The following is a 15,349-nucleotide window of genomic DNA, read 5'->3' as shown; positions in this document are numbered from 1 at the left end:
TTTGCACAGGTTGCATACAGGTGCTTAAATGCTCTTCCTTCCTGGAGCCTTTGGTGATCCTAAGCCCTGTCAAGTTGTTAGCTCTGATATTAAAGGTGTTTATCAGGTTTGGGAGGCATCTTTATGGACATTGCCAGAAAGCTGGGATCAGATACCATCCCATGATGCAGCACTACTTGCTGAAGCAATTCGAATATTTTTCTTTCTTTTTTTTTTTTTTTTTAAGTGCCTTCAAGTTTTAGAATTTCAAACACAGAACTTCCACATTCACTGCTTGAGTTGCTGAGCTCCATAAGCGCTGGTGATTTTTGTGGCTCTTTACTGTGATGCAAAACAGTATGAAAAGCTGGAGCCTGGTGAGGGAAAGCAGGAGGGAGTCCTTTATTACACAGCTGTTGCTGAGGAGAATAAAGATGTACTGCAAAGATGGCTGCCCTGCAGTGTTTACTTACTAGGAGGATTTAGGAACACTTCACAGTGGAGATAGAAGTAGTAAAGTGAGCTGATTTGGTTCCCTTTAAAATGTTACTCATGAGGCTGAGAGGCCTGCAGGGTTCTGTAATCCTCCTGCTTTAGTAATCTCTGTCCTACACTTTTCTGGTACAGGCAAAGGATCACAAAATACCCTGTTTCTCTTCATCCAGATGTTCTCAGGGGGATAATAGGTTTTATTCTACACTTGCCAGCTTGGTTTATTTTATTTTTGAGGGAGCTGGGGTTGCTTAGCCTGGAGAAGAGGAGGCTCAGGGGAGACCTTATTGCTCTCTACAACTACCTGAAGGGAGGTTGTAGCCAGCAGCAGGACACAAAACTTTGTGGAATGATAATCCATTAGGATGGGCAGTCTTCAAAGAGCACATGCCATTCCTGGAAATCTGGGACATACAAACATGCATGTGTGTGTTGGACACTTGCTAGTAAGGAAGCAGGCAGCAGCTCTTTGTTCACCAGTCTGTAAATCTTTTCCCAAGAGGTGGAGACAAAGCTGTTGCACTGTGGTACCCAGAGAACCACAGTGGAGGGTGCCAGATATTAGCATTTCCTCAGCTTCTCAGGAAGTCTGGGGGCAAATGGTTAAATGTACACAGTCATGGAGAAGGAAGCAGGACGTTCTTCATATCAGAGACAGAAAATCACAGTATCACAGTACATTAGGGGTTGCAAGGGACCTCCAGAGATTATCAGGTCCAACGCCCCTGCCAAAGCAGGATCAGCTAGGGTAGTCCACACAGGAATGCATCCAGACAGGTTTTGAATGTGTCCAGAGGAGAATCCACAACCTCCCTGTTTCAATGCTCCTTCATCCTCACTGTAAAGAAGTTTCTCCTCATGTTGAGGTGAAATCTTCTATGTTCAAGCTTGTACCTGTTGATTCTTGGTTTATTATTACGCACCACCAAAAAGAGCTTGGCCCCATCCACTTGACACCCACCCCTCAGGTATTTATACACATTGACGAGATCCCCTCTCAATCTTCTCAAGGCTGAACAGCCCCAGGGATCTCTGTCTCTCTTCATAGGGGTTTTGCTCCCCTAATCATCCTTGTGGCTCTCCATTTGATTCTCTCCAGCAGTTTTCTTTCTTTCCTGAACCAGGGAGCCCAAAACTAGACACAGAATTCCAGGTGTGGTCTCACCAGGGCAGAGTAGAGGGGAGAAAAAAACTTCCCTAGGCCTGCTGGACACACTTTCATTTATGTTCTCATGGCCACAATGTCCCACAGAGAATTTGCTGTCCACTAGGACTCCCAGGTCTTTCTCCATGGAGCTACTTTCTAGCAGGGCAGCCCCTGACCTGTGCTGGTGGCTATTATTATTCCTCCCCAGGTGCAGGACCCTGCACTCATCCTTATTGAACTTCATGAGGTTTGCCTGCATCCAGCTCTCCAACGTGGCCAGATCTCACTGGGTGGCTGCACAGCCTGACAGGGTGTCAGCCATCCCCCCCCAGTTTTGGCTCAATTCCCTCACCCAGCTCGTTGATAAAGATACTGAACAAAACTGGACCCAGTACTGATCCCTGGGGAATACCACCAGCCACAGGCTTCCAAGCTGACTCTGTGCCACTGATGATGACCCTCAGAACTCTGTTGTCAAGTCAGTTTGCAGTCCACCTCACTGACCAACCACCTGTGCCACATTTCCTGAGCTTTTCTATGAGGATGTTATGGGAGACAGTATCAAAGCCTTACTGAAGTCAAGCTATATGCTCTTCCCCATTTGGTTACGGTTTCATAGAAGGCTATCAGATTAGCCAGGCAGGATCTCCTGTTGGTAAATCCATGTTGGCTACTCCTGATAACCTTCTTCCATGTGGTTAGAGATGACCTCCAGGATGAGCTGCTCCTTCATCTTTCCAGAGTTGGAGGTGAGGCTGACTGGTCTGTAGTTGCTTGGGTCATCCTCTTTGCCTTGTTTGAAGACTGGAGTGACAATTGCTTTGTCAGGCACCTCTCCTGTTCTCCATGGCTATTCAAACATAATGGAGAGAGGTTCAGCAACAGCATCAGCCAGCTCTATCAGCACTTGTGGATGCAACCCATCAGGGCCCATGGACTTGCATCTTCAGTTGGTATAAAGATCTCTAACCTGGTCCTGACTGACCAGTGGAGTGGCCTCTTCCCTCCAGTTCTGCTCTCTGGCTTCCAGACACTGGGGTTCCTGAGGGCTGGTCTTAGGAGTAAAGCCTGAGTGATCATTTCAGCCCCTGTGAGACCCAAAGCTTAGGAATTTAAAGGCAGGTCCCTGGACTGCAGTTTATTACCAGTTATGTAATGCAAAGACATCAGGATTTGAGGATGTAAATCTATTGCCTCATTCAAAAGAGCAAGTGGCTGAGCTTAGGTGGGTAGGAATATGGAGCAGTTTCTGCTCTTGATTTCTGTGCCAAAGGTTTGCATCAAACCAAATTATTGCAGTCAAGATACACTTTGAGGCATCTTTCATCCAATCTGCCCATGAATTGGTAAGCTACTGCATGGCAGGGTGGTGTCATAACATGGAACAATGACTAAACATCACCTGCCAGAAAGGAAAGGCAGTGGGGGAACCATTTGTCAGCTGTTTCAGTAATGAGTGTTAATAGCTCCTGAAGGCAGATGACGTGGAACAGAAATCATCTCCCTACACATCCTCACAGGTGCTCTCACCTTCTTAAAGTGTGAAAGATCTGCTCCCCTCTGTGCCACCCTGCTGGGCATCTGGCTGTCTTGTTGTCTCAGTCCAGAAAGGGAGATAGACTCAGTTCTTTTGAATATTCCCGTGTTCTGAAATTAGAGGCACAAATGAGGCCAAAATATAATCAGCCCTGAGGCTATTTATTACACAAATAAAGTGGATGGATCAGAAGGGGAGAGAGAGAAAACAGAGAGGGAGAGAGAGAAGAGGGAGAGAGAAGAGGAAAGGAATTATATTACCACAGCCCTCACCCCCCAAGACAGTTTGAGTCTGTGGAGGAAAAGTGCTGCAGCTTTGGATGTAGAGGAGATGTTGGGTCTGTAGAGGAAGGTTGCTGTAGCTTTGGCTGTGTAAGAGAGATTGTCCTCTGAGCAGCCTCTTCAGCTCCATGAGTTGCAGCAGGTGGAACTTCGGACATGGAGAGAGGGTTCCTCTTGGTCTGCTTCTTCCAGGCCCCATGGTGATGTCTCTGTTATTTTTCTCTCCTGGTATTCTCTCCATTTTTCTTCAGAGCAGCATTGCCCTGGACTTTCCTTCTCTCTTGTTTTTCTTCTCAGCAGCATTATCCAGGTCTTTTCCTTCTGTGTTTTCCTTCTCCTGTGTTTTCCTTCTTCTGAGCCAGTAGTTGCTCAGATCTTTTATACAGTTTTTAGGTATGTATATTCCAGACAGTTATCTCTGCCCATTTCTAGGACAGCTGCAGTTTGGTGAGCAATCGTTATCTATGCACCTTCCCGAGAGTCGTTCCAGTGGCTCTGCCCAATACACATCAGCTATTGTCTGGGCAAGCAGCAAAGGTGATTTTATCTTTGTTGAGCCACATCAAGAGAGACAAGATTGAGTCTCTCACAATTGTGCTGGCCACTTTGCTATGCAGTAGCATTTCTGGGGTGGACAAAGAGCAGACAAGTGCTTTATATAGCCCTGGTGGGCACACACAACAAAGTGATACAGGACAGTCTACTTGTGGCACTTAGGTGCTGGATCTTGGATAACAGCAAACAGGATTTGCAAGGACTGAAATTTTAACTCTTGGGTTGTTCACACTGCAGAAATAACATTCAAATCTGCTTGCTTATTGTTTTTGTTTTTTTGGCTAGACTGACATTTGCTGCTGTTTCTGTGGTGACAAGCACAATCACTCCTGACACTGCTTTGAAACACTTAGGAAACAGGAAGTAGAGTCAGTGTTCAAGGTGATGGCAAGCAGCTCTGTTCCTCAGACGAGCACTGTGCTGCAGCCATGACTAGATTACACTGTTGTTACTTCTCTGGACTCCCTAACAGATCTCTCTCAAATTATTTATCTTTGGCATGAGAAAAAGGAGCCTAACTGTGGGAGAGCTGGCTTTGGCAGTGGCCTGGAAAGGGCTCTTGGTGTGTGCATTTGTAACTGATCTGGACAATGAGTAGATAATATGCTTCTGGCAATTCTCACTTGATTAAGGATCTTCACTGGAGATGATCTTAAATGCTAGCGGAAACAACTGGAAGAGCTAGGAGCTTGTACTGGGTGCTAATGATAATTTGAGTGGAGACGTGTGCTGCTCTCAAGGACTGGGCCCAGCATAAAGACCCTGACCTCAGTATGAATGGATGTCTAGTTGCAAGTCAAGATAAAGGAGGCCATAGCTACAAGAGGAGATTGCAGTTGTTTAGAAGAACAGTAGAGTAAGCTGGATAGTACTGCAAGAGAGTGCAAAAGGAAAGCATAAAATGAATATAAGAAAGAATTTAATCATGCTAGGCTGGACCTTGGAAGTCTGCTTGATAGCTGTTGATGGTCTCAATGGGTGCAGGCTCAGGGTTCAGTTAGTGAATGAAAGGAGACACTGCACAATTCATCCTGTCTTTGAATACAGTGCACTGACTCAGCCCATACCTATAGGTAAAAATGAGGCAATACTTCCTAATTGCTCCAAAAAGGCCAGTGGGTTGGAGATACATCCAGGATGGTCATCTCTCTTTGCTCAGTAGTATTTAGAGAGCATTTGGTGGTACTTAATTTAAAATACAATGTAAATTTGTGTAGGTTCTTATGAAGATGGTGTTAAATCAAAGAGAACAAGGAAGCTTGCAAACCTTGGGGTTTTAGAGTCAAAGCTGTCAGTACCATGAATGATGTAGTCCAACAGTTGGAGGCTCATAAATGATTTGCCTGAAGTATTGAGCCTTTCACACAGTAAAACCTGCAGATCTTCTGTACCTGTGTCAGCCTGAGAAGATAGTCTCTACTTTGGAGTGGAACTGGGTGATATGTCTCTAAAACAGAGCTTCCTCACAAAGGCTGCTAATCTGGTTGGCATAATTAGGTGATATGAGGAAGTAGGCTGGACACCCCAGTGGACAGGAAGCTGCTAAGCCTGGTAAAACACAGGCAGGTGTTGTAGTACTTTCAGTACTATTGAGGGGGCGTCTGTATTACCCTGATAAATTTAATAACTCCTCCTTTTTTGGGTTTGATTTCTGCCTCTACTTACGTTTGTATTCCATGTTGCATAAGAGTACCTTGTTAATCTGTTAATAAAATGAGTATGCAATAGAAGTGGAAAATGAGTTTACAGAAAACACATTTTAATGCAGTCCTAAACAATTTCCCCTAATGGCTATTTTTAGCTGGGTGGGTGCACTCCTTTCATAACCCAAAGGCACCTCTCTCTCGTTCTTTTATTATGCAAATTAAGCCTCCCACACCATTAAATCTTTGTATTGACTATTGAGCCTGCAAGGAAAGGGACTGAACTTTCATATGCTACATTGCCATACCATACAATACAGCTTGTAGATCTTATTTAGATTCCGTGTTGCAGCACTTCCTCTAAACAATTGCTATTACCAGAGAAGATTTACAGGCACCGCTGGAAGAAAGGCTAAGTGCTCTCCGTTTTGTATGCATTGAAACACCAACTGTGCAAGATTTCACATCCAAACCCCTTTGCTCCCAGTTACTTTCTGAAATGAAGCAAACCCCATTAGGCTGTTAGTTGCTAATAGAGCTTTTAATATGAAAGTACCCAGGACTTCTGCTGACTTCAAACAGTGCCAAGATTTCACCCCTTCTTTTGTGCCACGAAGTTTGTGCTTACTTTGCAAGTGAAGTGTTTCTCTTCAAGCTTGGAAACATCACTTTGCACATCCCTGTCCTTATTATTGCCTCATACACAGCAGCAGCTGCTATGCAGCACTTGGCAAGAAAATGTTTGGTTTCTTGGGAAGCGCAAATAAAATACTGTCCTCCCACAAACCTTTGCATAAGGCTGTGCACATACTCATTTTGGTGAGGTACATGGCCTTGCTTTCTGTTCTTATAGATAGCTGCAGTGTCTTGGAGCCAAGGGATGGGATGCATGCTGAGATTGTATAATGATTAACAAGAGAAATGTACATGAGTCATTCTTAAAGAGTATAGCTCTTACCAAGGAACTAATGTTGACAGCCTTGGAGAACGGCATTTATCTGTAGCACAACCTAGGGATGGATAAGAAATTGTCAAGCATTTTCTTGACAGTGTCTCACCCTTCTTCTAGAAGAAAAGCTTCAGAAGTGAAAAGGGTGTTTGGCCATGCTGTCATTTGAGTACATGATCGTTTTCAGTGTGCCAGTAGAAGTGCTATTTGTGGTCCCAGTCTCCTGTCAGGTAGGCCAAGGAGGAACCTTTCCATGGTGTCAGGCAGGACTGCCTTTGGGATGCTCTTCCTGCTGTGAAACTCCCAGTCATTGTGCTGCGTTACACCCATCCTGGGGGGAGGAGGAGGGGCCTGAAAGAGCCCAGCACATCAGGAGGACAAAAGAAACTTGATCCAGGTGGGCAGAGAAGGACTTAGTTTTCCCTCTCCCAGGAGGAGGGGTCCCCCAGGTCAAAGGCGGTCTATTCCATTCCCCTTTCCTGTCCAGCAAGCCTATAAAAAGGACATTTGGTGCTGTTGCCCTCTTCTCCTGCTTTGTCTGCTCCAGAGGATGTCAGCTACTGCTGGCTGCCTGCACTGGCCACGTGGTTGGGACTGGTTCTCTCCAGCCTGTGTCCACACTTTCTAAAGGACTGAATGCAGGGAAATACAAGGCCATCCAGGCTTGGGTTTGTATATTTTCCTATTTATCCTTATCTCTTACCCTTGTAACCCAGCCTGTTATTGCTGTATATACATATATATAGTTAAAAAATTTACTTCTCCTACTTCCAAACTCACTCCAGACTATTTCTTTTGCAGATTCACCTCTTTCCCTTTTCCCTACCTCTCCCCACCCCCCCCCACTTTGTTTCTTGTCGTTTCTCCTTTTTATTTTTTTTTTTTAATTTCCCTTTCCTTGCCATAGACTCATAGAATCAGTGAGGTTGGAAAAGAGCTCAAAGATCATCAAGTCCAACCTGTCACCCAACACCTCATGACTACTAAACCATGGCACCAAGTGCCACATCCAATCCCCTCTTGAACACCTCCAGGGAGGGTGACTCCACCACCTCCCTGGGCAGCACATTCCAATAGCCAACAACTCTCTCTGTGAAGAACTTTCTCCTCACCTCAAGCCTAAACCTCCCCTGGCACAGCTTGAGACTGTGTCCTCTTGTTCTGGTACTGGTTGCCTGGCAGAATAGACCAACCCCCACCTGGCTACAACCTCCCTTCAGGTAGTTGTAGACAGCAATAAGGTCTCCCCCGAGCTTCCTCTTCTCCAGGCTAAACAACCCCAGCTCCCTCAGCCTCTCCTCATAGGGCTTGTGCTCAAGGCCTCTCCCCAGCCTCGTTGCCCTTCTCTGGACACATTCAAGAGTCTCAATGTCCTTCTTAAACTGAGGAGCCCAGAACTGGACACAGGACTCAAGGTGTGGCCTAACCAGTGCTGAGTCCAGGGGCACAATGACTTCCCTGCTCCTGCTGGCCACACTATTTCTGATGCAGGCCAGGATGCCATTGGCCTTCTTGGCCACCTGGGCACACTGCTGGCTCATGTTTAGCCTACCATCAATCAGTACCCCCAGGCCCCTTTCTGCCTGGCAGCTCTCCAGCCACTCTGACCCCAGCCTGTAGCACTGCATGGGGCTGTTGTGACCAAAGTGCAGCACCCGGCACTTGGACTTGTTGAATGCCATCCTGTTGGATTCTGCCCATCTGTCCAGGCTGTCAAGATCCCTCTGCAGAGCTCTCTTACCCTCTAACAGTTCAACTCCTGCCCCCAGCTTGGTGTCATCTGCAAATTTACTGATGATTGACTCAATCCCCTCTTCCAGATCATCAATAAAGATATTGAAGAGCATGGGGCCCAGCACTGATCCCTGGGGGCCACCACTAGTGCCTGGCTGCCAGCTGGATGTGGCACCATTCACCACCACTCTCTGGGTTCAGCCTCCAGCCAGTTCCTAACCCAGCACAGAGTGCTGCTGTCCAAGCCAGGGGCTGACAGCTGGGCCAGGAGTTTGCCCCAGGGAAAGGAAAGGGGGTGAGGGAGGAATTCTCAATTAGTTATCATCTGAGCTCTTGAACTCCAGTCAAGGCTCAAACCAGCACAGCCATTAGGTCAAATCTTCACAGTTACCTGGATCTGCCACCAGTCTGAAAGTGGCAAAGTTTGAAATCTATTTTCAGAGGAATTTTCACCATCACAGAGACTTCCTGAGAATATTTACCACCTTTAAAGTCAGGGAATTTCAGCAGTGTCTAATGTCAGAATCATTGCCCATTGGAATGGGCTGCCCGGGAGGTGGTGGAGTCGCCATCATTGGAGGTGTTCAGGAGGAGACTTGATAGGGTGCTTGGTGCCATGGTTTAGTTGATTAGATGGTGTTGGGTGATGAGTTGGACTCAATGATCTTGAAGTTCTCTTCCAACCTGGTCTATTCTATTCTATTGTATTCCATTCCATTCCATTCCATTCCATTCCATTCCATTCCATTCCGTTCCATTCCATTCCATTTACCTGAGTCTGGAGCCCAGTGTAGTGTGTAGGAGACAAACATGTTATGGACCAAAGAGCAATGGCTGCTGTATGAAGAGAGTTATTTTATATACAGAAGTGCATACATGTGTACACACACACACACACACACACACACACACACACACACACATATATATATATATAAAACAGTTTCCCATTTCAGTTATATGTGGCAGTGAAAATTGTCTCTTTTGAAGCCTTTTGCATGAATCTAATGCATAATAAACCTAGAATTAGAATAGACAATTTCAGTTGGAAGGAACCTGCAACAGTCATGTAGACCTACACAGTGATCATCTAGTCCTGAGAAATGTCAGTTTAACCATGAGCTATGTCATGAAATTTGTTTTATTAACAAACTGATAGTCAAGGATGTAAGTATGCCTGTTGAATTTTTTTTTTCTGAGAAAACCACTAAGATAGTTGCTGAAACTTAATGACTAAGCAATCTATTGCAAGACCTCTGTTTTGTTTTTCTGTACAGTATATATGAGGAAGTAAATGTGCAAAGACACAATATATAAGTCTCTGTGATAAAAGCCTTTTGATTCTAATAGCATCATAGAATCAATAAGGTTGGAAATTACCTCAGAGATCATCAAGTCCAACCTGTCACCCAACACCTCATGACTACTAAACCATGGCTCCAAGCGTCACATCCAATCCCCTCTTGAACGGCTCCAGGGGCAGTGACTCCGCCACCTCCCTGGGCAGCACATTCCAGTGGCCAATAACAGCCTCTGAAAAGTTGAGACAGCTATGTCACCAACTAGACAAGCACAGAGAAACACTTTTAATCATCTTAAAATGTGGAAACACTCTTCTGAATAAGTTATCTAATGTCCAGTGCAGTCAGATGTAAGCTGTTCCTCTGACATGGTTTAAATTCTCAGTAGGGGGTGATGGCTGATTCTGCTCTTTCTCCCTAGGTTATTTGGACGTACACGATGGCTCCAAGTGGCTACCAGCCCTTCTTCCTTAGGGCTCAGCTCAGTACTGGCTACATTCCTGAGTGAGAAATCCCTGAGGCCTCCCTCTGTCAGGAGGACACCTAAAGGTGTTCATGAACATCTGTATAGAGCACTTAGTGCTGAAAAAGAGCTCCATTCAGTGAATCCACTGGTGATAGTAAGCACTAACCATAGTAGTAAGGGCTCTGCAGGATCATCACCTCAAGCTTTAATGTGCTTAAGAAAGATGTAATTAATGTGAAGAAAGACTTATTTCAACTAATGATAGGGTGATCGTTGGGTTTTGTTTTTGTGTTTTTTAGCTGAACTCTTCATGGAACAACAGCATCTCAAAGAAGCAGGCTTTTGTATCCAGGAGGCAGCTAGTCTTTTCCCCACATCTCATGCTGTACTGTACATGCGTGGGAGGCTTGCAGAGATGAAAGGCAATTTGGAGGAGGCTAGGCAATTGTATGATGAAGCACTCACAGTGAATCCAGCTGGAGTGGAAATTATGCACAGCCTGGTGAGTTTGCAGGGGCTCAGCTCCATTATAGTATTTATGTTCCTGATTAACTGTAATAAGAGGGGAGAGGGGTCATGCTTGCTCTGGGTGCCATTGTCTTCCTAATCCTGAGAGCAAGTGACTGTTCCAAGAATAAATTGGGTAGCTTGAACCTCTATTTTTAAGACTGCATTGAATGTTTTTAACTAATTAGGACTTGTGTCAAGACCAAATAATTTAATTGACAAAGGCTGATAGTTTTGGAAGTCAATTCACTGCTTTGTCTTTTCTGCTTTTCCTACTGACTGTTATGCATTTTGAATAAGCATTACACTGATGGTTGACAGATCCAAACTCACTAACTGTGAAACAGAGGTATGTACAGGATTTATAAACCTTGGCCTGGAGTCTGGTGTCTACTCAAATCAAGGTAAACTGTGAATTTGTGATAAAAGGAATCTGTTACTGTCTTAAACTGTGGTTAGGCTCCAGCCTTGAGTAGGGACAGTGACTCCACGTTTGTGGCTTGTTTTTTTTAGTAGCACTCCTCTCCAGCAACTATTTTTCCTGTTGCACCATCCCCAAAACAAACTCATTTACAGACGCAGGGCTTAGAGCTCAATAATAGTAATACAGAGACCTTTGTGGAAACCCAAACCCAGTTGCTCTTGTGTATGAAGGGATTGAGTCAGTCATCAGTAAATTTACAGATGACACCAAGTTGGAAGCAGATGTTGATCTGTTAGAGGGCAGAAGGGCTCTGCAGAGGGACCTTGACCAACTGCACAGATGGGCAGAGTCCAACATGATGGCATTCAACAAATCCAAGAGCTGGGTGCTGCACTTTGGCCACAACAACCCAGTGCAGTTCTACAGGCTGGGGTTGGATCTGCCAAACAGAAAAGGACCTGGGGGTGCTGATTGGCAGCTGCCTAAACATGAGCCAGCAGTGTGCCCAGGTGGCCAAGAAGGCCAATGGCATCCTGGCCTGCATCAAGAATAGTGTGGCCATCAGGAGCAGGGAAGTCATTGTGCCCTGTACTCAGCACTGGTTAGGCCACACTGTGAGTACTGTGTCCAGTTCTGGGCCCCTCAGTTTAAGAAGGACATTGAGATGCTTGACCGTGTCCAGAGAAGGGCAACAAGGCTGGGGAGAGGCCTTGAGCACAGCCCTGTGAGGAGAGGCTGAGGGAGCTGGGGTTGCTTAGCCTGGAGAAGAGGAGGCTCAGGGGAGACCTTCTTGCTCTCTACAACTATCTGAAGGGTGGTTGTAGCCAGGAAGGGGTTGGTCTCTTCTCTCAAGCAACCAGCACCAGAACAAGAGGACACAGTCTCAAGCTGTGCCAGGGGAGGTTTAGGCTTGAGGTGAGGAGAAAGTTTTTCACAAAGAGAGTTGTTGGCCATTGGGATGTGCTGCCCAGGGAGGTGGTGGAGTCACCGTCCTTGGAGGTGTTCAAAAGGGGATTGGATGTGGCACTTGGTGCCATGGTTTAGTCATGAGGTCTGCTGTGACAGGTTGGACTTGTCTTTGAGGTCTCTTCTAACCTTGGTGATTCAGTGATTCTGTGATAAAGGGTGGCTGCCGGGACAAGGGAGACTTCCATTTTACAAGGAGTCACATGGAAAAGGCAAGGGATAATGGGTACAAGTTACTCCTGGGGAGATTCTGATTGGAATCCAGAAGAAAAATGTTCACCATGAGAACATTTAAACATCAGAATCATCTCCCAGCAGAGGCAGGGGATTCCACTCCATTGGATAGGTTTAAGACTCAGCTTGACAGTGTGCTGGGCCAACTCATTTCAACTACACTATCGCCTAGAAGGCTTGAACCAGATGATCTTGGGGTCCCTTCCAACCTGGCATTCTGTGATTCTGTGAAAACAGAGCAGTTAATCAACAAGGTGCCTTGTTAACTGTAGCCCTTACTAGATCTCTCTGGAACTTTAGAAGTCTTTCTTGACTAATTTGATTTTTACAGGCATTCTCTATCCTTGTGACTGTTTTGTGTCTTTGCTAGCAGATTTGTACTTCCTAGCACAAATCTGGACCTGATGAGGTTTGCAGGCAACTCCAAAACTGAAGGTGGGGCATCAGTGCACAAGATGCACAAGATGACAAATGTAAAGTGAAATCATAATTGAGAGGACCAACAGGCAAGGGCTGAGATACTTGATAATAATAAATGTTCAGCACAAACCCAGCAAATGACTAGCTGGTACATGTGTCAAAGGAGGGTGACAAGACTGCTATGCACATACCAGATTTATATGGGGCAATAATACTGCTTTGTGCTGTGATCTCACCCTTACCAAATCAGTCAGTAAATACCTGCCAAGATGGAATGGCATGCTTTGCTCAGTTAGCATCATGATTTCAGACAAGTCACTGATATCAGAGCCAGCATTGAGATAGGTGCCAACATGATTCTAATAGCTTTCATTTTTGTCTTATTTTATGGGCAGAACCACATACTGTGTCTTCCCATTTCAGCTGCTTGCAATTTTGTGAAACTATAGTTTGGAATAAAAATGTCTGCACATCTGAGATGCACATCTGTTCTGGCCCAGCTTATGCTGGAAAATGTCACCCAACATGGCTTCACTATTTCTGAAAATCAGGCTAAAGAATCATAGAATACATTTTTCTTGAGCTTGGAGGAAGTAATGTTTGACTATTAAGCATCTCTCTTGGGCCCCCCTTCCCTCTAGAGCCTTAGCCCATTGGATACTGCTAAGTAGAGTCTTGAAGAGGGCAAAGTTAGCCCTCTTAATATCTGGAGTTGATATTTTACTTATCACCCTGCTTCTTTGTCTAGTGATATTAAACTCTAACGTGTCATGGGCACTACAGCCAAGACTACCACCAATCTTACCATCTACAGCCAGTCCTGCTTTGTTAACATCAGGTCCAGCATCACACTCCTCCTTGTTGGTCCTTCAGCTACCTGGGAAATTATACTTGGCTAAGCTGTAATATGAAGACTTAGAAATCTTTTCTTTGACTGTAGCTGGTGATACATGTTTTGAGAGAGGGGACAAGAAGACCCAAAAGGTGCTCTTCCAAAAGAAGCATATTTATGTCACCTTTATCCATGGCAGCCTTACTGCCTAAAAGATCATAGAATCACAGAATCAATAAAGTTGGGAAAGACCTCAGAGATCTTCAAGTCCAACCTGTCACCCAACACCTCATGACTACTAAACCATGGCACCAAGTGCCACGTCCAATCCTTTACTGAACACCTCCAGGGACGGTGACCCCACCACCTCCCTGGGCAGCACATTCCAATGGCCAATTACTCTTTCTGGGAAGAACTTTCTCCTCACCTCCAGCCTAAACTTCCCTTGGTTCAGCTTGAGACTGTGTCCTCTTGTTCTGGTGCTGGTTGCCTGGGAAAAGAGACCAACCCCCACCTGGCTACAACCTCCCTTCAGGTAGTTGTAGACAGCAATAAGGTCTCCCCCGAGCTTCCTCTTCTCCAGGCTAAGCAACCCCAGCTCCCTCAGCCTCTCCTCATAGGGCTGTGCTTGAGGCCCCTCCTCAGCTTTGTTGCCCTTCTCTGGACATGTTCCAGCAACTCCACATCTTTCCTAAACTGAGGGGCCCAGAACTGGACACAGGACTCAAGGTGTGGCCTAACCAGTGCTGAGTACAGGGCAGAATGACCTCCCTGCTCCTGCTGGCCACACTATTTCTGATGCAGGCCAGGATGCCATTGGCCTTTTTGGCCACCTGGGTACACTGCTGGCTCATGTTCAGCCTACTATCGACGATGATAGATAACACTGGATAAGACTGGATAGATAAGAGTAAGGTTAAGTAACCAGGCTGAGACACGTGGGTTAGAGTGTGGGCTTGTTGGAAATGCTGAATTAAAGGGGTCAGTCTTACAAGAGAGAAAAGGGAGCATGATCTCCTTAAAATACTGCATCCTCTCATCCTGGCACCAGCAAATACCTAGTGCAAATCACTTGCTTAAGCATGTGCCTCATCTCCTTTAGGTTGGCCATGCTGGCAGCCTGTGGTTTACACCTGTAAAATAGCAAAGGTCTGGTTTATCCCTGCTGTTATGAGTCATGGCAGTAGTTGCAAGATGCCTCATAATGACATTCCTTTGTATACTTTTCCAAAAGCTAGGAAATTGCACATAACAAGTTAGAAGCATCTGATGAGTGCTATAGAAAAGCCTGTAAAGAAATTAATCATTTTGCCTCAGAACAGAGATGGAATAACATGCAGTAAAGAAGACTTTTAGGGCTATGCATCAAATAAAAGGGGCAAAACCAAACTACTGAATAGCTGCTAGCTAAGTGATTTTTTCCTGTGTACTGAATGAGACTGTGTCCCCCATGGAAAGCTTACCACTGGGTTTATGCAATTGAGGATAAAATGTAACAAGTGGTAAATTCTCCCCCAGGCCATCGTAAGAAGACTGAATGCCTTTCTGAAATGTATGTATTAGCCAAGTACTAGCTGTACTGTTACTGAAATTACAAGTTCTTGAGCACATTATGTTCAGTCCCTTACCAAAGAGAAATCCTGTGTCTTAGATGATGCAGCAGGCCAAGCTAGATTATCAGCTAGTTCCAAGTGGCTTCAAACTCGCATACACCCGCAGCTGAAATTGAATTGACACATTCTGTTTTAGTGCTGATTACCCCAAACCTTTAAGTAAATAGTCTTCCCCCTGTAATAATACTATTGTGGATATCTAATAAGTTATGGAAAGAGGGTCTGATTATGAGAATTACTGTTTGACTTAGTGCAATTGCCATCCAAGT

At 45.3% G+C, this 15,349-nt stretch overlaps 1 protein-coding gene across 2 annotated transcripts in view; it reads left to right on the top strand.

Annotated features, from left to right (window-relative positions):
- TTC7A (tetratricopeptide repeat domain 7A) overlaps positions 1 to 15,349 on the top strand; it is a 235,259-nt gene that overhangs the window by 178,223 nt on the left and 41,687 nt on the right. For both annotated transcript variants that reach the window (XM_054162437.1, XM_054162436.1), the window contains one exon: positions 10,384 to 10,586. In XM_054162437.1, the coding sequence (XP_054018412.1) occupies positions 10,384 to 10,586 (203 nt within the window). The remainder of the gene's footprint in view (positions 1 to 10,383; positions 10,587 to 15,349) is intronic.

This window comes from Dryobates pubescens, chromosome 6 (assembly GCF_014839835.1).
Source record: "Dryobates pubescens isolate bDryPub1 chromosome 6, bDryPub1.pri, whole genome shotgun sequence".
NCBI classification, from domain to species: domain Eukaryota; kingdom Metazoa; phylum Chordata; class Aves; order Piciformes; family Picidae; genus Dryobates; species Dryobates pubescens.
Note: the sequence above shows the minus strand (reverse complement) of the source record. Positions and strands in the feature narration are given on the sequence as shown.